At 53.7% G+C, this 25408-nt stretch overlaps 1 protein-coding gene across 1 annotated transcript; it reads right to left on the bottom strand.

Moving 5' to 3' along the window:
* Window positions 1-713: 713 nt before the first annotated feature.
* On the bottom strand, window positions 714-25273 carry HADHA (hydroxyacyl-CoA dehydrogenase trifunctional multienzyme complex subunit alpha). Its single transcript, XM_033145236.1, has 20 exons — window positions 25126-25273; window positions 20119-20160; window positions 18690-18760; window positions 18408-18541; window positions 16987-17125; window positions 16568-16687; window positions 16365-16467; window positions 15748-15870; window positions 15529-15647; window positions 14241-14297; window positions 11436-11545; window positions 10686-10820; window positions 9566-9737; window positions 8257-8343; window positions 7268-7408; window positions 5838-5906; window positions 4828-5023; window positions 3685-3799; window positions 2416-2561; window positions 714-1216 (listed from the first exon to the last, which is right to left on the bottom strand). Exons 1-20 carry the CDS (start codon window positions 25208-25210, stop codon window positions 1071-1073), a joined length of 2310 nt encoding a protein of 769 aa, XP_033001127.1. The 5' UTR covers window positions 25211-25273; the 3' UTR covers window positions 714-1070.
* Between the last annotated feature and the right edge of the window lie 135 nt (window positions 25274-25408).

Here is a 25408-nt window from a genome sequence, read left to right as displayed (position 1 = left end):
TTATCACTGCCCGAAAGAGTCTCCAAGCGGCTCACATTCTCCTTTCCCTTCCTCCCCCACAACAAACACTCTGTGAGGTGAGTGGGGCTGAGAGACTTCAGAGAAGTGTGACTAGCCCAAGGTCACCCAGCAGCTGCATGCGGAAGAGAGGGGAAGCGAACCCGGTTCACCAGATTACGAGTCCACCGCTCTTAACCACTACACCACACTGGCTGTCCACAAACTTGCCATAGCCCCCCCACCCCATTGCCATTATGATATGTTGCAGCCAAGCAAGGGGGGTTGAGGGAGAAAGGGGAGCCATCCGCACCCTCCCCACATGAGAGCACAGTGCAATTTGCACGCAGATAGGCTTTGTCTAGCCCTGTGGTTCCCAAGTACTGCAGACCTGTTTTTCAAAAGCCAAGCCATGAACCCCCTGCTTTTGAAAAATTTGATATATCTATGGCAATTTTTGTTATGTGAATCATGCCATGGACCCCCTGGGAGGGTTATGCAGACCCCTTGGGGAACCCCTGGTGCTCCCCACTGAAGACGGCATTCCTGCAGTGCAGGGGGCTGGCCTAGATGACACTCTGGGTCGCCCCCCCTCTAATTCCAGGGATGCTCACCAAATCAAAGCACCCTGGGAAGTGGACTATGCTGGTGGGACTTCTCTGCACCTCCCCTTTAGCGGTGGAAATTCAGCAAGAAATAAATGACCAGAGCTCATCCACAGAACAAGACACGGGGGTTTTATTGTTAGGGATTCTTTTGGTGTGGGTTACGACCGCAGGCCAGTCCTGGGCCCAGAAACAGCTGCCGTTGGCCCGAGACCCAATGCCGCTGGTGGGCTTGGCAGGGCACCAGGCTGCGGCCGGACAGAGAAGGCCCTGGATTAATCAGAGGCCGACCTTCAGCCTGACGAGGGGTTCGGAGTCAGGGTTGGGGAGACAGTGCCTGAGCGGCTAAGGCACTTGGAGGGTGAAGACCCACAACCCCCTGAGCTACAGGCGGGAGACTCTCCTGCAGGCCTCCTGCCTCCCCCCAACTTTCCCGGGGGTCGGACGGACGGTGGTGCGGAGGCACGTTCACTTGTGGAACTTCTTGCTGGAGTCCTTGGCATGGTCCAGCAGCAACTGGCAGGGCGTGAACTGGCTCCCGTAGACGTCCTCGTACTTCCTCATGCGGTCGACCAACCGCTGGGCCCCGTAGTAGTCTGTGTATCGGAAGGGACCTGCCGTGACATATTGGGGAGGGGGGGGTTAAGCAAGGTCTCCTGTGCTAGTGGGGACCCCCCCACCCACAGAGGGCTCTCCCCTGAACAGCAGGTGTCCTCGCAGATCCAACGGCTGCTAGGTGCAAGACCTCCCCTCCCATAGGGAGACAGGGGAAATGGGGGGGCAGGAGGAACTCCCCATCTTGGTCACTGGAACCACGGGGCAACTATAATAAGTATAATAATGATAATTTATTATTTATACCCCGCCCACTCTGGGCGGCTTCCGACAGAACATTAAAATGCAATAGTCTATTAAACATTAAAAGCCTCCCTAAACGGGGCTGCCTTCAGGTGTCTTCTAATGGTCTGGTAGTTGTTTTTCTCTTTGACATCTGGTGGGAGGGTGTTCCACAGGGCGGGTGCCAACTATACCGCCGGCCTGCCCACCCCCCCCCCCGCCCCCCGTCTCTCCCCAGGGATCAAGGCATTTCCATATGGCTGCTTCAAAAACCCTCCAGGCCCACACAAGGGACTTATCGGGCAGCCGCCCTTCTTGGGAGACCTGTCTGGGGAAGCTTTTCATGTTTGATCTTGTATCGCGTTTTTTTATATTCTGTTGGGAGCCGCGCCCAGAGTGGCTGGGGAAACCCAGCCAGATGGGCGGTGCATAAATAAATAAATAAAACATTATATTGATTGATTGGGAGTGGGCAGAAGGCAACACCTGCAGCCGACCCCAAGCTAACAGCTGAGATAAGGCAACCCTGTTAGCGCCAAGGCTGCTGCTCTCAGGCCCAGGTCAAAGATACGATGACTCATTTTCGCAGCGCAGTGTTAACCTATGGAACTCCCTGCCCCAGGAGACAGTGATGGCTAACAACCTGGATGGCTTTAAAAGGGGACTGGACAAATTCAAGGAGGAAGAAAGGGCTGTCGATGGCCACTAGCCAGGAAGGCTGTTTTGCCTGCGTGGCCGGAGGCAGAAATGCTTCTTAATCCCAGTTGCATTCTTGCGCTCAAACCCTCCTTGCATCTGGTCAGCCACTCTGAGGACAGGATGAGGGACCAAATGGGCTGTGGTCCTGATCCGGGCAGGCCCTTCTTAAGCCAGCAAGTTTTCCTCTGAGTGGTAGGCAGCCTAGCTGAGGACGAGGGAGCTCTGACGGAAGATGCACATTTAGCAGAAGCACGAATGCGTGCCTGGGCCTTCTTACCTCCCAGGCAGGGGGGGAAGCCCAGCCCAAACACAGCCCCGATGTCCCCCTCCACGGGGTTGCTGAGGATGCCTTCTTGCAGGGTCAGGACCGCCTCGTTCACAAACCTGGCCACCAGGCGCATCTGAATGTCTTCCTCCGAGGAGCTGGAGAGAGGGAGAGCAGAGCCGGCCGTCAGCGCGGGGGGGGGGGGGAGCCAGGCAGGAGGTCCCCAGAAGGGGAAGGCAGCATCTCCAGCTCAGGGAGGGGAAAGGCCACTGGGGAAGTCGTGGAGCAGAGTGTGGCTGGATCAGCCAGGATTTCAAAGAGTTGGAAAGGACACCAAGGGTCATCTAGTCCAACCCCCGGCAATGCAGGAATAAATTTCCAACACCTGATGGTTTAAACAAGGTCAACGAAAGAGCTCTCCTCTCCCACCCCCCAAATTCGTTTTCCAAAATGAAGGGTGGAGACCAGGAATGGATTTGTGCGTGAGAGGACCGTCACAGATGGGTCCTGGAAACAGAGACCCTGCGCTGAGCACCCACTCAAGTGCCGCTCTAGTCCTGAACCCACATACTAAATCCTACCCACTTTTGCACCTGGGTCCAGTTAGCGAACTCTGGGGAGGCATAATCATTTTAATAGGCTGAGGTTTTAGGTTACATTCATGTGCACTGTGGTCGCATCTCAGGCAGCGGTCTGGTTGCAAGGGTTCCACACAGACACGGGAAAAGCGCATCACTGAGTGCTCACAACTGCCCCGTGGCTCGTGGGTGAGGTGAGAGGGAGATCCTGCCCAGCACTGCCGGATCTCAAGCCTTGAGAAAGCCTTGCCCATTCAGTAAGGCAGGCAGCTTAAAAGCACCTTTTTGTGCCAGGTAACCCCAAGCTCTCAACCTTCCCTGGATTTAACTTGCACAGTCACAACCAGTATGGCTGAAATTGTGCATGTCAAACGCACATGAAGATGTGATTGCGCCACATTCCTTTCTTCTAAGAAAGAAGCCTCCAAGCGATTTAGCACCAAGTAAATATATATGTCTGGAAGACCTCCGATAGGACAGGTCAGGACTGGGAGAGGTCCCTTCTCGACCCGAACGTTTGGAGAGCTGCTGCCAGCCAGAGCGGACAGAACTAGCCAAGATAGACCGCTGCCCCAACTCAGAATAAGCCAGCTGCGCCTGTTGGTTTGCAGTTGGGGAATTAGGGCAGACCAGCATGCTGGGCCTTCATTCCGCAGCTCTGGTCTCTGCCTCACTCAGGAAGTCCTTCCTTTTTTGAACTTACACTTCCGGCTTGGCAGCCACTTTGAACCTCTCCAAGATTTCGTCCATGCCGGTGTTGACGTTCCGGTTCTTTACACCTTCCTGGTAAAGGTAGAAGCCCTTCCCGGCTTTGCGGCCTGCGAAAGAAGTTGCACAGGGGTGTAAAGGGGGGGGGGGAGAGGGGGGGTCCTCGGAAGGGACAGAAGTGAAACGGCTCAGGACCGCAAGACCTCAAGGACTTCCTCTCTCCATATGAACCTACCCAGACCCTGAGATCATCTTCTGAGGCCCTCCTTCGTGTGCCTCCTCCTCGAGAAGTCCGGAGGGTGGCAACACAAGAGCAGGGCCTTCTCTGCAGTGGCTCCCCACCTGTGGAATGCTCTCCCCAGGGAAGTTCGCCTGGCGCCTTCATTAAATATCTTTGGGCGCCAGGCAAAAACGTTCCTTTTTAACCAGGCCTTTGCTTAATTAATCAATATCCTATACCCTTTAAAAGGCTGCTTGGGCGGGGGGGGGGATTGGATTATTTTTATTTTTGATGTTATATATTGTGGTTTTTACTGTGAACCTCCCTGAGACCTCCGGGTATAGGGCAGTATATCAATTCAATGAATGAATGAATGAATGAAGAAGTGTGTGGCAGAGGAAAGAGGAGGCGAGTGCCTGGGGACCTCCTCCCACAGCCATTGATTCCAGGCTTGTTTGAGGAATTAAAGACTGAACCCAGAGACAGGGAGCCAGTTCAGAAGCTTTTGCATTGTGTGTTTGAAATGCATCCCTGTGTCTTTGCTGTAAGTCACTTGGAGCATGATTTTTTGGGTGGGAAAGCGGCATACAAACAAAACGAATGAGAGGCAGTGACTGGCTCCCAAACTCACCCAGTGAGCTTCACGGCAGAGTGGAGATCTGAACCCGGGTCTCTCCCAGGTCCCAGTTTGACACCCTAATGGCCCTTTGCCGCTCGACGGTTGCCCAGTGTGGCGACTGGGTGACACCGATGTGGTCACGGCACCCAGGCACCGAGGATTTGCTCCGCCCCGTTCGCCCGGAAGAGGTTTGTTCCCCAAACAGAAGCAAGGAGGGTGTGGGGGTTCCTTGCCTGCTGTCGATACGGAAGCTGCGCGTGCGAGGAGTCCCAGGAAGAGGCCCTCGCTCAGACACTCACCCAGAAAGCCCTTGTCCACCATGGCCTTCATCAGCTCCACGTTGCCCCCTCCGAAGCGCTCGCCAAAGGCCTTGCCCAGGTCCTCTGCCACGTGCGTGGCCACGTCAACGCCCACCTCGTCAATCAGCGTGGCAGCTCCGACTGGGAAGCCAAAGCCAGTGGACATGGCGTCCACCTTCTTGGCGTCGTTGCCTTCCTGCGCGGGAGAGGGGTGGGTCAGCAGGGGGCACTCGGGGAGGCACCGCTGCTAGTGATGTGGCGGAAGGGGGGGGGGAACGACCGGGGAAGGGAGAGAGGAGGGCCAGGAAGGGCGCGTCCCGTAAGGACAAAAGAGGAGTTTAACAGCTGGATCAGGCCAGGGGCCCATCTAGTCCGGGAGCCTATTCTCACAGTGGCCAACCAGACGCCCCAACGGGAAACCCACAAGCAGGATCCGAGCGCATGAGCAACACTCTGCACTGCGTGAAAGAGGACTTTCTTTTTATCTGTCCTCAACCTTCAACTTCATTGGATGTCTGTGATGTGAGAGAGGGAAGTAAACCTTTCTCCATCCACTTTCTCCATGTCAGGCCTAATTTTCTCCCGTGAACCGCCCTGAGATCTTGTGACGAGGGGCGGTATGTAAATCTAATCAATAATAATAATAATAAACTCCTATCGTTCCGCCTCTCGCTTGCCTTTCCTCTCAACCACAAAGTTGGCGGCCATCCCTGCCTCCTGCGGGAGTGAGTTCCACAGGTTAACTAGCATCGTTTAACCGCTTCATCCGGCAAAGACACCTCGCAGGCCCACAGGGCCAAGTGGGGGCTCCTCTGCCTGGATCCAGAGCTTCTCAGGGCAGTGAAGACGGGGGGGGGGCAGAGGAAACCAAACGCAACAGCCGCTGTGCTGAGCCCACCTGCTTGCAAGTCTCCAAGTGCAGAGGCTCCCCCCCCCCATCCACCACATCTCCCCAAGAGCACTGTTAGGAAGATGCTCCAGAATCCCCACCCTTTGCAACCGACACCCACCTGGAGGACTCGGACGATTTCGGCCAACATGGGCGCGAGACACCTGGTTGTGTAGAAGCCTGGACCGTCCTGTGGGGGGAGGGGGGGGAAGCAGGAAGATGAAGCCAGGGAGGGTTGTAGCTCAGGGGTCGGGGGGGGGGGGGGCTGCCTTGCAAGAAGAAAGTGCCAGGCTCAATCCCCAGGTGCCCTTCCTGAAACCCCAGAGAGCTGCTGCCGGTCAGTGTAGCAAGATGGAGCAATGCTGACAGCGTAAGGCAGCTCCCTACGCTGCTCAGCCAAGTCTGCCAAGGGAGGGCAGGGCAGCAGAGACTCTGACCACCCCCAGGACACTATTCTTGGTGGATGCAGAACCCTCTGCTCCCAACACACAGGGGGCAAGGGGCGGTCAGCTCATGGCAGCGGCAATCAATACTAACAATAAAAGAATGATCTTAATTGCATTTGTTATTGAGCTTCTTCAGCTGGGCAGACCTCTTTATAAGTGGGTGGGGTTAAACTAGACTTGGGCTGGAGATTCAAAGCAAGCAAGGCTTCTTCTGTTCTGAAAACCCCAACAATGCACAAACACATCTGTAAGGAGGAACAGCGGGGTAGACCTTGCCTGAAGCTGGAGGCTCTGGGCGTCCGGGGGGGTTGCCAGGGGGTTGCTAGATCAGCGCAGGAGGGTGAGAGGGCGCTTTCACACCACCCAGCACAGCAGGCACGCTTTGGCCTGGGCCTCTGCAGAAGCAGCTCCTTTCTCGCCCTTGAGGGCTTCCTCTTCCTGCGCCAGGTAAGTCTAACCCAGTGGTTCCCAATTATTTTCTTGGTTCCATAAGCTCACCCCCAGTTCCCCCCACCCTAGCGTACACAACAAGCATTGTTCAGAATAGCGGTTTGTGTCACCCTCTAAGGAAGGCTGTTGGCATGCATCTGTCTCGAGATACAACGGAGTGCGCCTCCGGGGGTGCAAGCCTGCGCAGTGTGTCTGGAGGTCCTGGGCTGCCCAGACAACAAGACACACACACACACACACACACCCTCTCAGCCTCGCTGATGTCGTCCAAAAGAAAGCAGAGCAATATGTCTGGCCCCGGCTGGGCTGCAGGAGTTGCCGGAAAGGGGTGTGCAAGGCACCATCCACACACACCCCCCCCCCCGGATTTGTGTAGGGATCACTCCTGAGCTGTTTCTAGGGTCAGGGTCTTCCTTCTCCTAGATGGGCTGCCTTCCCGGGTGCTTCCACAAAATGGATGAACGAGATCCGGCAATCCCAGCTTTTCAAAGCCTGACGGTCCTTTACACCTCAAGTGCCCCCCCCCCCGCCAACTTAGCAAGCCCCCTGGGAATTGCCAGGAGACAATGCCACCCACTTTTGGAATCGCTGGCCTATGCTCTGCCCTCCTAGACCCACCTGGAAACTGTTCCCTGGAAACCAAAACAGGACTCACCTTCACGACAATGATGACCTTCCCTTGCTTGAGGCCCACGGCGACTGCAGCGGCTGCCGTCTCCGGGGACGTTTTGTCCGTGGTGATGATCTCAAGGAGCTGCATCTTGTCGACGGGGGAAAAGTAGTGCATCCCGATCACCTGGAGGACCAAGACGGGTGGGTGGGTCAGGGCGGGATGATGAGGTACTCACAGGTCACGGGGGGAAGGGCCCCCCGCAGCAGATTCATCGCCCGCAAGGCAGTGCTGGGCTAGGAGCTGGGAGGGACCAGGGTTCAGGTCCTCCCACTCAGTCATGAAGCTCATTGGGCGTGACCTTGGGACGGTCACTATCTCTCAGCCTAGCCTACCTCACAGGGTTGTGGTGAAAAGAAAATGGGGAGGAGACGTACGTACACCACCTGGAGCTCCTTGGAGGAAAGGAGGGACAGAAATGCGATGGATGGATGGATGGTGTATGGCATGGGTCAGCAAACTAAGGTCCGCAGGCTGGATCAGGCCCAATTGCCTTCTAAATCCGGCCCGCAGGTGGTCCAGGAATCGCCACGTACATTGCCAGCGCGTGGATCGCCAGTGTGCGGGTTTTTTCTCTCTCCCTCCCTCCTCCTGGCAGCGGCGCCTCCTCCCTCCCTCCTCCTGGCTTCCCGCCCTGCCTAGAGAAGGAAGGGGGCTGGGCTTTGTTGGTGCCGGCCCTTCTCCTTTCACGCGCTGCTCATCGTCCCACTGCTGCCACCAGCCCCAGCCACTCGCAAGACACGGGAGCTGCAGTTGGCCGAGCGCCCTTCTCGAGCGGCCGCCACTTAAAGCAGCCCCTCCCTGGAGCCCTTTTGCGCTCCACCCATCGCCCCTTGTTCTTTTTGCAAAATACAGTCCACCCCCCCCCAAGGTCAGAGGGACAGTGAACCGGCCCCCTGCTGAAAAAGTTTTAGGAACCCTGATGTATGATGGATGGATGAAGACAGAAGATGGCAGCCAGAGCCGGGACTCACCTTTTCCGGCCTTTTGCTGGCGGAGGCGATCTGACTGATGGGGAGAGCCGATGTGTTGCTGGCGAAGATGCAGTGAGGGGGCACCAGCTGGGGGAGATAACACACAGGTTAGGTTCTGGAGAGGGAGGCATCCTGGACTGGGAGGGGGGCAGGGGCAGAGGTTCCCCCTGCAAGGAGCAGAAGCCTCAGGGTCAATACAGGCTGTGTGAGGGCGTGCAGCCAATTCACGCCATCTCCGCTGTGTAGGGGGAGCACAGCGGATACCTGCAGTCACTTGTTGGTGTCGGCAGCGGGTTTTTGGTGGCCGCTGATTCCACAGGTCCCCATGACGGCTGCAGCTGGGGGCATGGAGGGTGTTGCCATGGGGCAGGACAGGGATCCAGGAGGTCTGGCGCTCTCTGTCTCACGGCAGTCTTTACGTGGCATTAACCACGTAAAGATCACCCAACTGTTTGCGGAAAACCCCAGCCCTAACCTCCGCTCCTGTTTCACACCAATTAGCAACCTTTTGACAATAACTGCTCTTCTTCAGAGAGGAACGTGCCACTCTGGGATAATTCCACGGATCATCTTGCCCCACACACGCCCACTTGGCGGCTTCAACTGCTATGAGTGTCACATAAGAACCTGTTCTGCATCTGTAGTAACACGATTATTTAGAGTGGCACCACCTATGCTTTCGAACTCCCTGCCTCTTGACATCAAGCAGGGCGCCTTCACTGTGCAGTTTTCGGCGCCTGCTAAAAATCACCCAGATGTTTAGAAAGCGGATGCGAGTTCTAATCTCTTTTTAGCCTGCTGCTATTTTAGCTTTTTGAAAGTCTTAAACCTTCTTAATCTTATTGTTTTATCATTCATGTAAATTGCTTTGAGCTTCTTTTCTTGCAATCAAGCAGTTTTATGAATTTTATGAAATAAATACCCCCCCCCCCACCGCACTCAGAGAACCTTCATACAGCCATGGGCTCTACTGGGAAATGCTGGAACACCCCAAAGCCAGGAAATGCTGTCCCTGACTTTGGTGGCCCATGAGCAGAGGTCTATGGGGCTCACCTCCCCCCACCCCCAGCTACCTGCCCAGCCTTCGGGGCAGCCCATAATTCCCAGCACCCACCATGCTGACTGGACCGGGACAGGGACTAGGTGAACCAGAGGAAGACCCTGAGGGCACCTCCAGCCCCTGCAAAGGAACGAGGCCACCCCCTGCGTGTGGGGAGGCAGTGGGGCAACAGGAGCACTTAAGGGCAGCCTCTGGAAGATGTCCCCGGCCTCTCCCCCAAGTGGCCCCCCAGCCCAGCCTCCTACTCACCGCCTCCACTTCCTTCACCACTTTGTGTTTGATGTTGATGTCCTCGAAGACGGCCTCAATCACCATGTCCGCCGTCCCAAAGTTCTTGTAATCCAGCTGCCCCATCAGGTTGCTGAGGATCGTGTCCCTCTCGAACGACGTCAGGCTCTTCTTCTTCACTTTGTCGTTCAAGCTGGGAAAGGAGAAGGGAGGCACAAGGAGCCTTGAGCAAAGGCTTGGCTGGGGAAGGAGCCGGCCAAGAGCTGCGGCCCCTCCGCATTGCAGGGGGTTGGGCTAGATGACCCTTGGGGGTCCCTTCCAATGCCACAATTCTATAATTCTTATAATGAAGGAGGCTGGCGTGGTGCCACCCTCCTTCTGGGTGTTCTCAACTCTAGGCAATGACTTTTCCATTTCCCCAGGCTCTGATTTTGAGCTCCGCTTTGAGTTTTTCTGTTTGGGGCCAGTCTGTGGCTGTAACGCCACACACTCCTGTCCCCTCCAAGTGGGGGGACATGAGAAAGGATGGGGAGAGAAGGGGGAACCAAGCCAAAGCAAGACCACACCTGAGAGAGGAACTCCTGCTGTTAAGTAAAAAGAACATCCTAAGCGGCATCCAAATATCCCTCCTCTTATTTCACTTGTTAGCTTTGCAGCTTCCAGGATATTTTGTCAGTGGGCGAACGATCTCTGTGAGGGCACACTTTGACCTCTGCAAGCTCAAGCCAGAATAGTGGAAGAGAGGACCCTCCACGCATCGGAGCTGACCCACCAGCCCCTTTGCAGGGGGCAAACAGCTCCAGCCCCTCTTTTGTGGGGAGCAAGGAGGGCCCAATCTGTGAGGGAGGGAGCGAGGGAGGGAGGTAGGGAGGGAAGGAAGGAAGGAAGGAAGGAAGGAAGGAAGGAAGGAGCCACACACAGGCCACGTTCTTAAAGCCCAAAGCAAGAAATGAGCAGCTTTGCTTAGCTGGAACTCCCCATGCCCTCCCCCTCCCGAAAGCCATGGTGAACCCCTGAGATGTCCTCAGCAATGAGGGAGATGCGTTCTGCACATGCTCCGCTGCACCCCACCACTTCTAGGCCACTGCTCAGGCTCAGATTTCAACCCCTCCTGGACCCAAGGGCACGTCAACCAGCCTACCCTTTGTAGACCTGCTGCTGCCCTCGGCTCAAGCCCTCCAGGGTCGTGTCCTTCAGGATGGTCTTCATCCCCTTGTCCAAGGAGACCTGGGCGATTCCGGCGCCCATCAGGCCTGCCCCCAGGATGGCAAGGTTCCTGCAGAGAGAAAGAAGGTGGTTTTTTTTTGGGGGGGGGGGAAGCAACTAACCACTGAACCTGAGTCTCCCCCCCCCCCCCCGCGCCCTGCAGAGGCAAATGGGTGCCACAGATCTACCCCACCTGTAGCTGGACTTAGAATCAGAATCATAGAATTGGAAGAAACCACAAGGGCCATCCAGTCCAACCCCCTGCCAAGCAGTAATAATAATAATAATAATAATAATAATAATAATAATAATAATTTATTTATACCCCGCTCATCTGGCTGGGTCTCCCCGGCCACTCTGGGCGGCCTCCAACAAATATTAAAATACAATACAAAGTCACAGATTAAAAACTTCCCTAAACAGGGCTGCCTTCAGGTATTTTCTAAATGACAGGTAGTTGTTTATCTCTCTGACCCCTGATGGGAGGGCGTTCCACTGGGAGGGCGCCACTACCAAAAAGGCCTTCTGCCTGGTTCCCTGTAGCTTTGCTTCTCGCAGTGATGGAACCACCAGAAGACCCTCGGTGCTGGATCTCAGTACACCATCAAAGCATTCCTGACAGATGGCTGTCAAGCCTCCGCTTCAAGACCTCCAAAGAAGGAGACTCCACCACAAGGAGACTTACTGGACGGGTTGCTTTGGCTGCCCAAACTTGTTCTTCTTGCACTGCACCTGTCCGTGGTACAGCCCTATCAGTGCCTTGGACTCAGAAGTCATCCCGAGCTCCCCGAAATTCTGCAGGGGAAGGGAGAAGGGAAGGCTGCGGTCAGAGGGCCTGTCCACCCCTGCATCATGCCGCAGGGAAAGCGACGAGGGGGAAACGGACAGGCCCACTGATGCATCAGCAACAGCGGAGGCCGGAGGGCAACAATGGCCGAGAAAGTCAAGGACTCAGAGAAGGACCAGGGATGTCAACATCTTCAGTGGGATGTTGACATGAAAGACCCAGGGCAGGAGCTCAAAAGGGGAGGCCTCTCTGTATGTCCCCAAGCTATCCGGAAATCTGCAAACACAGATTTCCAGATATGTGAACACAGGCTTCATCGATGCAGCAAATTTTGCAAATGTACACAACATGCACAGCTTACAATAAGCTGCTTTCTCACCCCCAGGTCCCCCACGAAAGGGAACTGAGCAGCCAGGGGGTACGAAGAAAGAAAGGCGGCGTTCTGGATCCAACCCTGCGTCTCCCAAGACAAACGAAACAGGGGAAAGTGACAAGTGGGTGAACGGTGGGGAAGCCAGGAAGTGGCAAGGGGTGACTGCAAACCTCCCACATCAGCCGCCCAGAACGAGAAGAACAGCGGAGGAAATGGAGAACTGACAAGGTGGATGGGGAGGGAGACCGGAAAAAGCACGGGGTGCCTTTCCCCCCATGACGTTACCTTTCTGCATCTGGAGGCCAGCGGCTCAGGAGGAACGTCTGTCCAGCATAAGTTAAGTGGTCAAGAGAAGCCAGCCGCAAATTAGGACCCCCAAAGAAAAGGCTACCGTGCCTGCGTGGGTCTGTGTAAGAGGGGGCCAGCCCATGGCAAACTGTACTTGGCCCGGAGAAGGTGGCCCCAATCCCCACTGTTATTATTCTTTTCAGCCCAGGAGCTTCTAAGCAGCGGTGAGAACAGCTCACTAAAGTGCAGGGCGAAGCGACCAGGGCCAAGGGCCTCTGCCTTCAAGCCAAGGGGTCACCAAGGATGCCAGACACGATTTGCTACAGGGGCCAGACACTGGGGGCAAAGCTATTCCCCCCACCTCTTCTCTGGGACCGTTAAAGGAGGAAGTGCCCTTTAACAGACTGCTTCTGGCGCTCTCCTTAATGTTTTCGTGGGGAGTAATCTACTGCCTTTATAGCAACAAAATGAACGCATATTAGAGCACTCTACTCACACTTGACCCAATATATGTGCAGCAGCAGGAAATAATTAAACAATTCAATTCAAGCACGGAAATAGTGGGAGAGAGAGACCCTCTCACGAAGATATTTTGGGATACGTATTTTTGGTAAGGATGGAAGAGAGAATGGCAGAGAGGGCGTTTCAAGGGGTTTAGAACAGGGGTAAGCAACCTAAGGCCCGGGGGCTGGTTCTGGCCCAATCGCCTTCTCAATCCGGCCTGCGGACGGTCCAGGAATCAGCATGTTTTTACAGAGTAGAATGTGTCCTTTTACTTAAAATGCATCTCTGGGTTATTTGTGGGGCATAGGGATTCGTTCACCCCCCCCCAAAGAAAATCCAGCCCACCTATGGCTGAAAAAGGTTGCTGACTCCTGGTTTAGAATAAGGTTACCAGGCATCCCCGTTTCCCCGGAACAGTCCCCAGATTTACAAATTAGTCCCCTGACAAAATCCATCTATTTAGTAGGAAGTTGAAAAGTGTCCCCAGATTCATTGAAAAAAATATGGTCACCTTAGTTTAGAAGGTGCTCCCCAATTTACTCGATTCTGCTTATGTGCGCGGGAGCCTGGAGCGTAACCCCCGCTTAAGTGGGGAGTCGCCTGTACTTTTGTAGTGTTAAGATTTTATTCGGTTTTTATTGCATGGTATTTCCACTGGCCTGCTTGCATCTGCACTGGTTGGGGTGTCTTTTTCGGCTGAAAGGTGGCATATAAACAAACTGCAATGAAACATGACAATCCTCTGCTCCCCTCCGGCAACAGGCTGCTTCCCTTAAGTCACTCCAAATGGGAGCTTAAGTGAGCCATTTAGCTACCGCAGCCCTAGATGTTGCTGTCATCTCCCCCACTTCCGGGCCACAGGAGCACTCCTGGGCTCCCTTTTCTTTTCTTTCCTTTTCCTACACACCCTGCCACTCCTTACCCATCGCAGTGGCCTTGCATTCCCAGCCTGCTCTCGCCCTTCCCAGTCTTCCCAAGTCCCCCTCCTTCTCCCGGCCGCCTGGTCCTCCTCCCCACCCTCTTCTACAACTCCCCCAGCAAAAAACATGGGGCTTCGGTGTGGCATTTGGCACCGAGACAATGCTGTGGCTTAATGGGGTGCCTAGGGACCCATTGGAAACCTCAATGGGGCCTCTGAGCACCCAGATCTTGTGATCAGACACCATGTGAGCAATGCAGGCCTTGCTGTGATTCGAACGGGATGCCTCAAGCTCTTGCAACCGTGAGGTGGGCTTCCCCCTGGAGAAGTCCTAAGGGAGGTTGCTAAGGGGGGGAATCAAGTCTTTCCCAGCCTCCACCACCCAAAACGAGAAAACCAGGCCAGGCAGATCAGGACTTCATGCAAAGGTGTTTTGTCGTTAGTGGTTTAAGTTGTTTGAGGCATTTGGAGGTGATTATTTCATACAGCTTGCTGGCAAGGGTGGGGGACCTCCTTCTTACCTAACACTAAATCTCTCAACGGAGTCCGTCAGTCCGTCTCCCTTGAAGCACAGACTACAAAGTTCAACGTTCAAAGTGACAGGCGATAAAAGGCTTACCTGGGATTCTGCAAGGTAGCCGGCTTCGCTGCCTTGTTCCAGGCCTGTCTTCACAACCTAAAGCGAAGACGAACAACATCTTGGGTTATTTGAAACATTCCTATACCGCCCTTCAGTTTGAAGTGTCCAGAGGGGGTTAACGTTTCTTTATTTCATAAAACATATCAGCCACCTGACTGCAAAACAAACAAGCCTCAAAGCGGATTACAAAAAAAGACAAAGCAACAAAATTATCAATAATAATAAGAACAACAACTTAAAACTTTCAAAAAGGTAAAATAATAACAACAGACTCAAAGCAGATTAAAAACTCACATTGGTTTTCTAAATATCTCGGTAGGCTTGCCTAAACAAGAAAAGAGTACAGTGAAGGCGTCTGCCCGATATCAAGAGGCAGGGAGTTCCAAAGGGTAAGAGTGGCTTGAGTGGGCCTATCTGTGGTAAGGCGATCTTGAAGGTTTGCAAGTGAAGATTAAAACAGCAGGAAAGGAACGGCGAAAGGCAGCGCAAGGAAGGTGGGGTGGCGAGTGGATGGGCAGGGGCAGGAATGCACCAGAGACCCTCTCAGCCAGTGCCAAAGAGGCACCCACATATGCTGGCAGGCCTTCCCCTTCAGCTGATGAAGACAGAACCCGCAGCGCAGCCCTCGCCGATCCCTTCCTGCCTGCACTTCAGGATGCTGGGAATCATGATAAAAAAATCACGATGGAAGCTGGCAGGAGGGCCGGCTGCCTAAATGGCCAGACTTCTTAAATGCCACAGGAATCAAATGGAATAGTATTAGACAAATGGAAACTCTGAGGCAGGGATGGTGGAGTCTGTGGGGGCTCTCCATTGTCCCTGATGGGCCGCGATGGCTGGCAGTGGGGAGTCCAGCCATAATGGGAAGGTGACAGCTTCCCCGGCATAAATAAGGACACGAGAAGAGACCGCTGAATCCTGCTTCTAGTCCCGGATCCTGTCCTCAGTGGAACCTGAGCGCCAGGGCACTCTGCAGTCACCAGCCGCTGGTATCCTGAAGCACTGCTGCCTTGTAGAATTGCTGCCTTGGAAGAGACCCCAAGGGTCATCTTAATCCAACCCCCTGCCAACTGTGCCCGCAGAGCACAGCCATCCTGGCTACCGGCCATCCAAGCTGGGTGGGTCAACTCGTCCAACCCCACCTAAAGACAGGCAGGGCTAGAGACGCCAGTGTTTCGCCACACGCAGGGCAGAAAGCGAGTGTGCTCACACCCTGGCACAGACGTCCCTCTGCCCTCCCTCCTCCGTCCGCACAGGTGGCCCTCACCTTGATGATCTTAAGGGGAGCCGGGTAGAGGCCTTTCGTTTGCTTCTGCACTTTGCCCTCCACCGTTTTGTAGACTTGCTGCCGCACGAAGGCAATGCCCATGGCGTAGTCCATCATCTCTGCAAGGCAACGCAAAGCGGGTTCAAGGGAGAAAACGGCCCAGGGGCCAAAGCTGCCGCACAACTCCGGGGAGGCCAAGGGCCAGGCCAGGCCACTCACTCTGCATCAGCCCCTTGTTCCTTTTCTGAGAAATCGTCTTGTTGGCAAGGCCTCGGGCAAAGGTGATGGCCACTTCCTCCAGGTACTCCAGCGTCCGCTCCTCGGGGCTCTTGATCCCTGGCCCTGCCAAGGCAGAGGTGCTGTTTTAGCAGGAAGCGAAGGTGCATTCAAGGAGAGGGAGGGAGGGAGGGAGACTTCCTAAGGGAGAATCCTGCATCCAGCTCTGTCACTGGAGCCTTGAGTCGACTGTTAAGGCAGCCACAGACATTCCTTGACCACATGGCTGAATTACTGCAATGGTTGGCCCACCAGCTGGGGCAGAATGTGGCGGCAAGGTTTCTTGCGGCAGCAGCTGCAGGATATGTTGCCCCCCTCCCCCCGCCAGCCTCAGGGGCTTATGTCCCTGCAGGTGTTGCTGCCCTACAAGTCCCGTCAGCATCCCTGGCCGCTGGCTCTATTTGCCGGGACCAATAGGAGTTGCAGCTCAGCGTTGGTTCCCCGCCACCCGCCTTGGGTGAGCTGCCAGCACTGCCGGGGCCTGCAACGCCACAGACCACGCCGAGGCAGGTGCAAGGCCACGGGGCGGGCGGGTGCACCTAGAAACACCTCCAGCTAACCTAGAGGGTCCACCAGCTGGTCCACCAGCCCCATCTTCTTCGCTCTGTCAGCGCGGATGTTTCTTCCGGTCAGCATCATGTCAAAGGCAGCAGGAAGCCCCACCTGAAATGCGGAAGGAAAGGAGTTTCACATGCCAGAAGAGCAGGGATGCTGGGAAGGCAGACTCCCTCCCTCTATGGGGTGGGGTATTCACCCTACTCACCATCTTGGGCAGCCTCTGGGTGCCTCCTGCCCCCGGCAGCAGCCCCAGCAGCACCTCTGGGGTTCCCAGGACAGTCTTCTTGTCCTTGGTTGCTATTCTGTACTGGCAAGCAATGGCAACCTGGAAAGGGAGCACAGAAAGTTTCCTGAATGCACAGCCAGACGGTTGCGTTCACCTGGCTCAGAATGGTCAAGGGTTGTCCAGAGGTTCGGACAGGACCGGGCATTCCCAGCCCTGCGTGGAGATGCTGGGGACTGAGACCAGGGCCTTCTGCATGCAGAGCAGCTGCTCTGGAGGCGAGCCAAGATCATTCCCTTATGGCAAATGCAGAGAACACAGTCACACACACACACACACCATTCTCCCTTTCATTTGGAGAAGAGAGCGCAGGCTTTCTGGGCCGCAGAACTGCTCCCTACCTCTAGTCCTCCCCCAAGGCAGGACCCGCTGATAGCAGCAACGATGGGCTTTGGCGATTTCTCGAGCTTCTCCAGCATCTTCTGTCCTTCCTGAGAAAGTAGAGTTATTTCTTCGCTGGACTGGCAGGCCTCAATCATGCTACAGGCAGGACAAAGAGAGAGGTTCGTGGCTGGGAACGAGGGGCAACGCTGCCTACCTTACAAAGTCACCCATCTTCTACCTCTGCAGAGAAGCAATTCAAGCTGCCTGCCCCGTGACACAGGGCTCCTCCTCCTTCACCCAACTCTGTGTGACTGCTGCTAGGGAAGCAGGTATGTGCTGCAACTGAGCGCAACCGTCCCCTCACTTTATCAGACTCTCTGCTGCAACACAGATCTGCTGACCCAAACCCTGGTGCATGTGAGGGAGTGTGTGGGGTGGGGTGGGGGGGTGAACTGGCCCAACCTCTCAGGGGACTTCCTTTCTGGAGGTATTTCCTCAAGAGTCAGGTTTTGTTCCTACAGGGTCCTAACATCTCGCTTGTGAAGAGACAGCTACCTCAGGACTGCCTGCCGCCAGCTAGTAAGCAAGAAGAGAGGCAGGTGCTACTGCTCTGGGTCCCAAGTATACCTCTGGGTAACCGAGGCTCTGCAAAACAGGCACCCTTCACCAACTAGGGCGAGGGCAGCAGCCGCTCCAATCTGAAGCAGTGGCAGGCAGGGATCCCATCTAGGGCACTGCTTTGATTATGTCTGGGACTGGATGGCCCTTGTGGTCTCTTCCAACTCTAGGATTCTATGTCCTGTTGCTTGCCTTGCATGTCCTGTTTGCTGTTGGGGTCTGACTCTGAATCTGCGAGAGTCAGGGGAAGAGGCTGTGGGTTAGGCACAGCAGTGTCAACTAGCATGGTGACACTGTCAGCAATAAGCACTGGGTTGCTTTGAACTGTGTGGGAGAGGAGCTTTCCCCATAACCAGGAACTCTGGAAGAAGCTGCGGGAAATAGAAAATCTCTGAGGCCTCTTCTGGGCCTCTGCTTACTCTGCTGATGCATCACACGGGTTGAGGTGTGGTGAACTACCAAGGGACTTCCAAACCTCAACACCCACAGGGTCCCCTCCACCCCACCACCAAAATGGGGCTTGAAAGCCAACAGAACAGGTGGCAATGTGTGTGTGTGTGGTGTCCGTAACAGCCAGCCCCATTGGGAAATGTGCCCACAGACCTGAAAAGAATGGGAAGCCATTCCCCAAAGCAGCCTTTGCCTGCCTGCTGCACCCCCGATGTTCCGGACCGCAGCTCCCACTAGGGGAGGCTGTGGCTGATGGGAGCCCAGCACATCCGGAGGGCACCAAACAGGCAAAGGCTGCCCCAAAGCATGCGACCGGCTTGCCCGTTTCTCCACCCAACAGGACCCCTCTTCCTGCCCCGGTGGAACTTACTTGATGTCTGCGCCAGCAATGAAGCAGCCGGGTTTCGACGAGATCAGGACGGCGCTACTGACGGCCTCGTTGGCCCATATTTCGTTCATTACGGCGGTGAAGTCATCTTGCAGCTGCCTGGAGAGGGTGTTGACCTGGGGGAAATGAAAAGGCAAGCTGAAGCCAAGGCGGGCAAAGGGCAAGCTTCCTCCTTTCCATCTCCACGACTCCCAGGCACCCCTTTAAACCCCTCTGCACAGTTTAAACCGCTTGAGCCCACAGGGAAGCGACAGGAAAACCTACCTTGGAATTTGGAGAGTTAAAGCGCACGACAGCAACATCTCCTTTGATGTCATAGTTAACATGGCTTCTTGCTGGAGCGGGGGAAAAGAGAGATTTATTTATAGGGACATTTCAATAGGGGCAAATGTCAGGCTCTGCACTTAGGCAGGAAGAACCAGATGCACAAATATAGGATGGGGGGGGGCGACACCTGGCTTACTAGCAGTACATGTGAAAAGGATCGAGGGGTCTTGGTGGACCACAAGCTGAGCATGAGTCAACAGTGTGATGCAGCAGCAAAAAAAGCAAATGCTATTCTAGGCTGCATCAACAGAAGCATAGTGTCCAGATCAAGGGAAGGAATAGTCCCACTCGATTCTACCTTGGTCAGGTCACACCTGGAATACTGTGTCCAATTCTGGGCACCACAATTTAAGGAGGATGTTGACAAGTTGGAAGGTGTGTAGAGGAAGGAGACCAAGATGGTCAAGGGTCTGGAAACTAAGCCATACGAGGAGTGCTTGAAGGAGCTGGGTATGTTTAGCCTGGAAAAGAGGAGACTAAGAGGAGATACGAGATCTTCAAATATCTCAAGAGCTGTCTCATGGAGGATGGAACATGCTTGTTTTCTCCTTGAAACAATGGCTTCAAGTTGCAAGAAAGGAGATTCTGACTACATTCAGAAAAACTTTCTGACTGTAAGAGCTGTTTGGCAGTGGAACGGACTCCCTTGGGAGGTTGTGGACTCCCCTTCCTTGGAGGTTTTTAAGCAGAGGTTGGATGGCCATCTGCCAGGGGTGCTTTAGATGAGATTCCTGCATTGCAGGGGGTTGGACTAGAGGACCCTCAGGGGTCCCTTCCTACTCTAAGATTCTATGGCTATATATTTATTATTTCTCCATGCAGGACTTCAACAAAACTTAGGACAGGGGCCACCAACCATTTTAGGCTCATGGGCACATCTGAATGCCATGGGTGCCAGCCTCTCTGGTTATCACCTCCTTCGGAACTCACTGCTGCTGCTACCACCCAGCTCCCCAGAGAGACAGAAGAGGGAAAGATCATCATGTGCCACTGTGGGCACAAACCCACTTAATGGAGAAGCAGAGCCAAGCGCTGTGGCGATTGCTTCAAAGGGTGCTTTGCAAGGTCATGGAGGGGATTTTGAGAGGTGGGGGGCTGCACCCACCTGTCAATCATGTGACATCACGACAGCGTTGTGTGACGACATGTGGGTGGCCCCATCCACCTGTCAAATTGGGCCTGCAAGGTGGATCCTGGAGGGGAAAAGGTTCCCCACCCCACACTACACTGAAGTCACTACCGGGTGAAAAAGGCAACCTGAAACACCGTCCCCCAGCAAATTTGCCTTCTCTGCCGGATGTCTTTCAACCAGGACAGAGCCCCTGCCATCGCCACCAGCCCTTACCAGACCCAAGAACTGACTTACACTTAACAGGGGATGACGTGCTGAGGTTTCGGCAGGCGTAACCTGAGACAGAGAGAGATTTCCGGAGTTAACTTTGGACCAGCAAATAAATCAGAACATTTCCCATCCCTGCTGTTGCCTTCAGGCAAAGTCTCTTTCTGAGTGATGAGGCTCAGTTTAAAGAACTTGAAAACTCAACATCGCTTTGCACAGGGTTACACAAGCCAGCAGGGCACGTTTGGTGTTTCGCAGTGTTTGCTATGCGCCTTTTCCAAGCATGGCTTCCCAACATACATCTGGAAGTCTGAGTATTGCTAATAGAGTGAAACTCTGAAACTTGATCTAATCTATCCATTGTGTTAACAAGGCACAGCAGCCCATTCCAGAGGGTCCCAAGTCCATCTGAAGGGAAGGGGAGCCACTACACCAGAGGCCAAATATGCAACATTGCGCAAGCCGGTCACGTGACCCAGCCCCAAAGCTGGAGGTGTGCCATGTCCTTTGGCCCACATTTCCAGAGTGGAAAGGAAAGGACCTTTCACCTATATCCTGCCATGCCCATAAATGCCGGCACTTTGGAGGTTGGACACGGCACCTGATGAAACTGCCAGCGAGTCTCTTCTGGGGAGGGCTGGAGGACTCCTGCTATCTTGAGCAGAGCCAGCTCAGAAAGATAATGCCAGAGTTATGTGTCACATATTCTGTGCAGATGAAAACGCACTGCTCACAAATGCTTATTGGGATGTGAGAGACCTGCCCCTTTCTTGCCCGGGCGCTTGAGCGAGCATCACAAAAACCAAGCTGCTTCACTACAAAGGTCTCACGCACACTTTTGCTCGACCCAACTTTTGATAATATTTAATCATATTTTGTGTACAGATTATTTCCCCCCAGGGGTCCAAAAACTTTCCTCTTTGTTCTGTCCCTGGAGAATACCCAGTCTTGCCCACTGAAGTGGATCTTATCAGATAACACAGAAAACCCAAAGAGAGATTTTGTTTAACGGATCTTCAATTCAGCAAGCAATTTTGAATTTCCGTAAGGCAGAGCTGAGGAACAATGAGAAAAGCTGTCGGATCCTGGGGAACTTTTCGGGACACAATGTGGTCAAAATACAGGTCCAGCAACAGTGTGGATGAGCCTTTAAGCAGGCCCAATAATGGTAAGTTGCCCTTGCCACCTTTCAAGCAAATATTTTAAAATCAGACCTTTTCTGCGACGCAATACAGAAGTGCCAACATGGTGCCTTTTTGCTACAAAGAAGCCTTATACTGTTTTTCGGGTTCCTAATGCTTACTGCTTCTCTGGCTGCTTATACACATGCGAGGTAGCAGGAAAGAGAATCAGACATTAAACTCAAGACCAGAGCAGCTTATGAGCTTGCCACAACCTGACAATGAACTAAGAGGCTCCAGACTGTAGGCTATTTCATGGCAATCGCCAAATGTTATGTTGCAACACAGCGTTCAGTATGACTTCATCAACCCTTCTTCCCACCTTGTTTTCCAGAAACTTCCCTTTCCCAGAAATACAAACCCAGGAGATCAAGGGTCTTCCCCATGCAGCAATGGGAAACTGCACACATTTAACAGGATCAGAAAGTGTCCTTCAATTTGTAGTTAACCAAGGCCTGGAAGATGTCCAGCATGTGCAGATAACAAAAGGATGAAATTTGGAAAGGAAGCAACCTGACTGCCCATACAATTATGACCCCTTTTGAAGGACACATGGAGGTGTCTCAGTGATGAAATGATCTCCCCAGGAAGCCTAGACAGGCACCCACTAAACTGTTTTTCTGATGCAAGGCAAATACTGTCTATTTCATTTTCGCAGAACAAGCAATCCTAAGACATGCACTTTTGGGGATCAAGCCAAAAGCTTGACCAGAGGCACACTATGCACCCCCTTTAAGTGCCATGGGGGTGTTCACAAGCAGGGTGCGAAGGAAACAGTTCACCCCATGTGTCACCCCCCCAAAAAAACCCTCACAACTTGATACACGAAAGAACACACAAAGCTACACTAGTCCTCAACTTCTTTTCTTGTGAACTTTGTTTTTTTTTTTTTAGCAGAGAGCTGTGAGGAATATCTGTCAGGAAAACACTCTGCTGTAACTGAATTTAATTTTTTTTATTGAGAGAAAGTGCAGTTCCAAGTATCAGTTACTCGACTGGCAGAGAAGGAATTGTTGTTGTTGTTGTTGTTGTTGTTGTTGTTGTCGACTGGCAGAGAAGGAATTGTTTTTGTTGTTGTTGTTGTTGTTGTTGTTGTTGTTATTATTATTATTATTATTATTATTTGTACCCCGCCCATCTGGCTGGATTTCCCCAGCCACTCTGGGCGGCTTCCAACAAAAATCAGATACAAAAATATCACACATTTAAAACTTCCCTGAAAAGGGCTGCCTTCAGGTATTTTCTGAATGTCAGGTAGTTGTTTATCTCCTTGACCTGTGATGGGAGGGCGTTCCACAGGGCGGGCGCCACTACTGAGAAGGCCCTCTGCCTGGTTCCCTGTAGCTTTGCTTCTCGCAGTGAGGGAACCGACAGAAGGCCCTCGGCGTTGGATCTCAGTGTCCGGGCTGAATGATGGGGGTGGAGACGCTCCTTCAGGTATACAGGACCGAAGCCGTTTAGGGCTTTAAAGGTCAGCACCAACACTTTGAATTGTGCTCGGAAACGTACTCTCTTTGTGCATTTCTCCAGCAGAATATGGCTGATCACAGCTGGGTACGGAAAGCGGGATTATATACCTGCTTTGTCTGCCCCAGCTACACGACTCCTCTTACTGCCGGTCCAAGAATAGTAGAGTGTCTTGAATGGGGATTGCATAAATCCATTGGTAAAAGACCTACCAGCAGCTACTAGGTGTGACAACTAAGCAGAAACCTTTCGGATTATGGGGATATGCAGCCTTCAAACCCTGCTTGTGGGCTTCCCAAAAGTATCTGGTTGGCTGTTATTAGAAACAGGATGCTGGAGCAGAATGCACTCAAGTCTGATACAACAGTCAGGCACTTCTACATGCCCCATAATCCTGCAGCGCTAGCATGAATTCAGGGCCTCCCAGTTCCATCTGGGCAGAGTCCCCTAATTCTTTAGAATGGGAGAAGCTAAGGATTTCGACCCACAGGACATACTTAAAACCAGATGGGCGGGGTATAAATAATAAATTATTATTACTACTACTTAAGGGTTGGCCAATCATCCAATGGCCAAATGTCACTCTCATGCACATATTACAAGGCCTGGCAAAGTCAGTCACCACATCACGGTGCTGAGTTGAGAGGTTTCAATCTCTCAGCTCAGCACCACATTTGGGTGCCCAGTTTTGCCCACAGCTGACAGGCTCACCACCTCTGCTTTTGCAACAGTCACTCTTAGGAGGCACCAGCCAAGGAAGAACACTGTAGGAAAGCACTTTCTACTGATCAGTTTAAACACTGAGGCTTTTCTGGAGGACTCCACTGAGGGACATTTGATGACCACTGACTTGGGACCAGTTTATCTACAACAGGCATAGGCAAACTCAGCCTTCCATATGTTTTGGGACTACAGTTCCCATCATCCCTGACCACTGGTCCTATTAGCCAGGGATGATGGGAGTTGTAGTCCCAAAACATCTGGAGGGCTGAGTTTGCCTAGGTCCGACCAACAATATCACCTTAACTCACACGTACCCAGCCAGCCACTTCAATCAGCAGAATTAGCATCACTACATGCACCAAATAATACCCATTCCACATCTGGAAGAACTTAATCGTTGAGAGTAGCAGCGCCTGCACTTTGGAACTCCCTGCCTACTGAGATCAAGCAGACACCCTCACTGTACTCTTTTTGGCAAGCCTATCCAGATGCTCAGAAAGTTGAGGTAATCCTAATCTGTTTTAGTATTTTAGCTTTTTTATTTTTTACAGCTGGGTTGTAATCATTTCCTCGATTTTACTGTTTTATCTTTTTGTAAACCACTCTGAGTAGTTGTTGTTGTTTTACAATCAAGCGGTGTATAACTTTCATAAAATAAAAAAGAGGAGACTGAGATATAGGATATCTCAAGGGCTGTTCCATGGAAGATGGGGAGCAAGCTTCCTTTCTCCTGCTCCGGAGGGTAGGAACCGAACCAATGGATTCAAGTTGCAAGAAAGGAGATTCCAACTAAACCTTAGGAAGATCCTTCTGACAGTCAGAGCTGTTTTGACCTTGGAATGGTCTACCTTGAAAAGTGAAGGACCGTCTTTCCTTGGAGGTTTTAAAGCAGAGGTTGGCTGGCCGTCTGCCATGGGGGCTTTAGCTGAGATTTCTGCATTCACAGAATTGCAGAGTTGGAAGGGAACCTCGAGGGTCATCTAGCCCAACCCCCTGCAAGGCAGGCATCCTGCCCACCACCATCCCTGGGTGGGACAGAACCAGCAGCCGGGTGCACTGACCCATCGCAGGGGGGTTGGACCAGATGACCTTTGAGGGGGGGAGGTCCCTTCCAACTCTACCGCTCAAGGATTCCATGGGAAGGGGCAGCTAGAGAGAGAGACCTTTGGGCGGCAAGTGGTTTTGGAGCAGAGGAGCCCAGGGGGGAAGAAGAAGAAGAAGAGAAGAAGAGTTTGGATTTGATATCCCGCTTTTCACTACCCGAAGGAGTCTCCAAGCGGCTAACATTCTCCTTTCCCTTCCTCTCCCACAACAAACACTCTGTGGGGTGAGTGGGGCTGAGAGACTTCAGAGAAGTGTGACTAGCCCAAGGTCACCCAGCAGATGCATGTGGAGGAGCGGGGACGCGAATCCGGTTCACCAGATTACGAGTCTACCGCTCTTAACCACTACACCACACTGGCTCTCCACCACACTGGAAGGGCTTGGGGGGGGGGAGCAGATGACCTTCAGGGGACCCCTTCCTCTCAGCAGCAGCAGGGGGCAGAGAACAGGGTCCGGAGGGTCCGGCGGGGGGAGCGGGGCCCGGGGGGAGGCCTTCCCCGTCCCCTCCCCCCGGGAGACGAGGCGTGGGCGCCCCTCCCCTCCCCCCTCTCCGCCTCACCTGAGCGGCAGCACCGGGCCCGGCAGTACTTGACGGCGGCCGTGAAGCGCGTGAGGCTCCCGATGGCCCGGACAGCAGCCGCCATCTTGGCCGAGCGCGGAGGTCGAGCGAGAGCGAGCGAGGCAGGCGGGCGCCAGGACGGAGGGCGGGAGGCGGCCCTGACAGAGGAGGCGGGGCGGGGCCTCTTGCGACGCCCCGGCGCTTCTTCATCACGACAGGGGTGTCTTCGGCGATGCCTGCTCGAAAACGCCCCCCACGCAGCCACCCCCGGCCCTCCTCCCCA

The sequence above is a fragment of the Lacerta agilis genome, chromosome 3, assembly GCF_009819535.1.
Source record: "Lacerta agilis isolate rLacAgi1 chromosome 3, rLacAgi1.pri, whole genome shotgun sequence".
Lineage (NCBI taxonomy): Eukaryota > Metazoa > Chordata > Lepidosauria > Squamata > Lacertidae > Lacerta > Lacerta agilis.
This window is presented reverse-complemented; position numbering and strand designations above follow the sequence as displayed.

Excerpts from the sequence above, each read along its gene's own strand:
- HADHA (XM_033145236.1), bottom strand. The coding sequence starts at position 25,210 with ATGGCGGCTGCTGTCCGGGCCATCGGGAGCCTCACGCGCTTCACGGCC. Across the intron at positions 18,761-20,118 it reads CACGTCATCCCCTGTTAAGT|CAAGAAGCCATGTTAACTAT; the intron begins GTAAGTCAGTTC and ends CCCCCGCTCCAG. Across the intron at positions 15,871-16,364 it reads CCAGCTGGTGGACCCTCTAG|GGCCAGGGATCAAGAGCCCC; the intron begins GTTAGCTGGAGG and ends CTGCCTTGGCAG.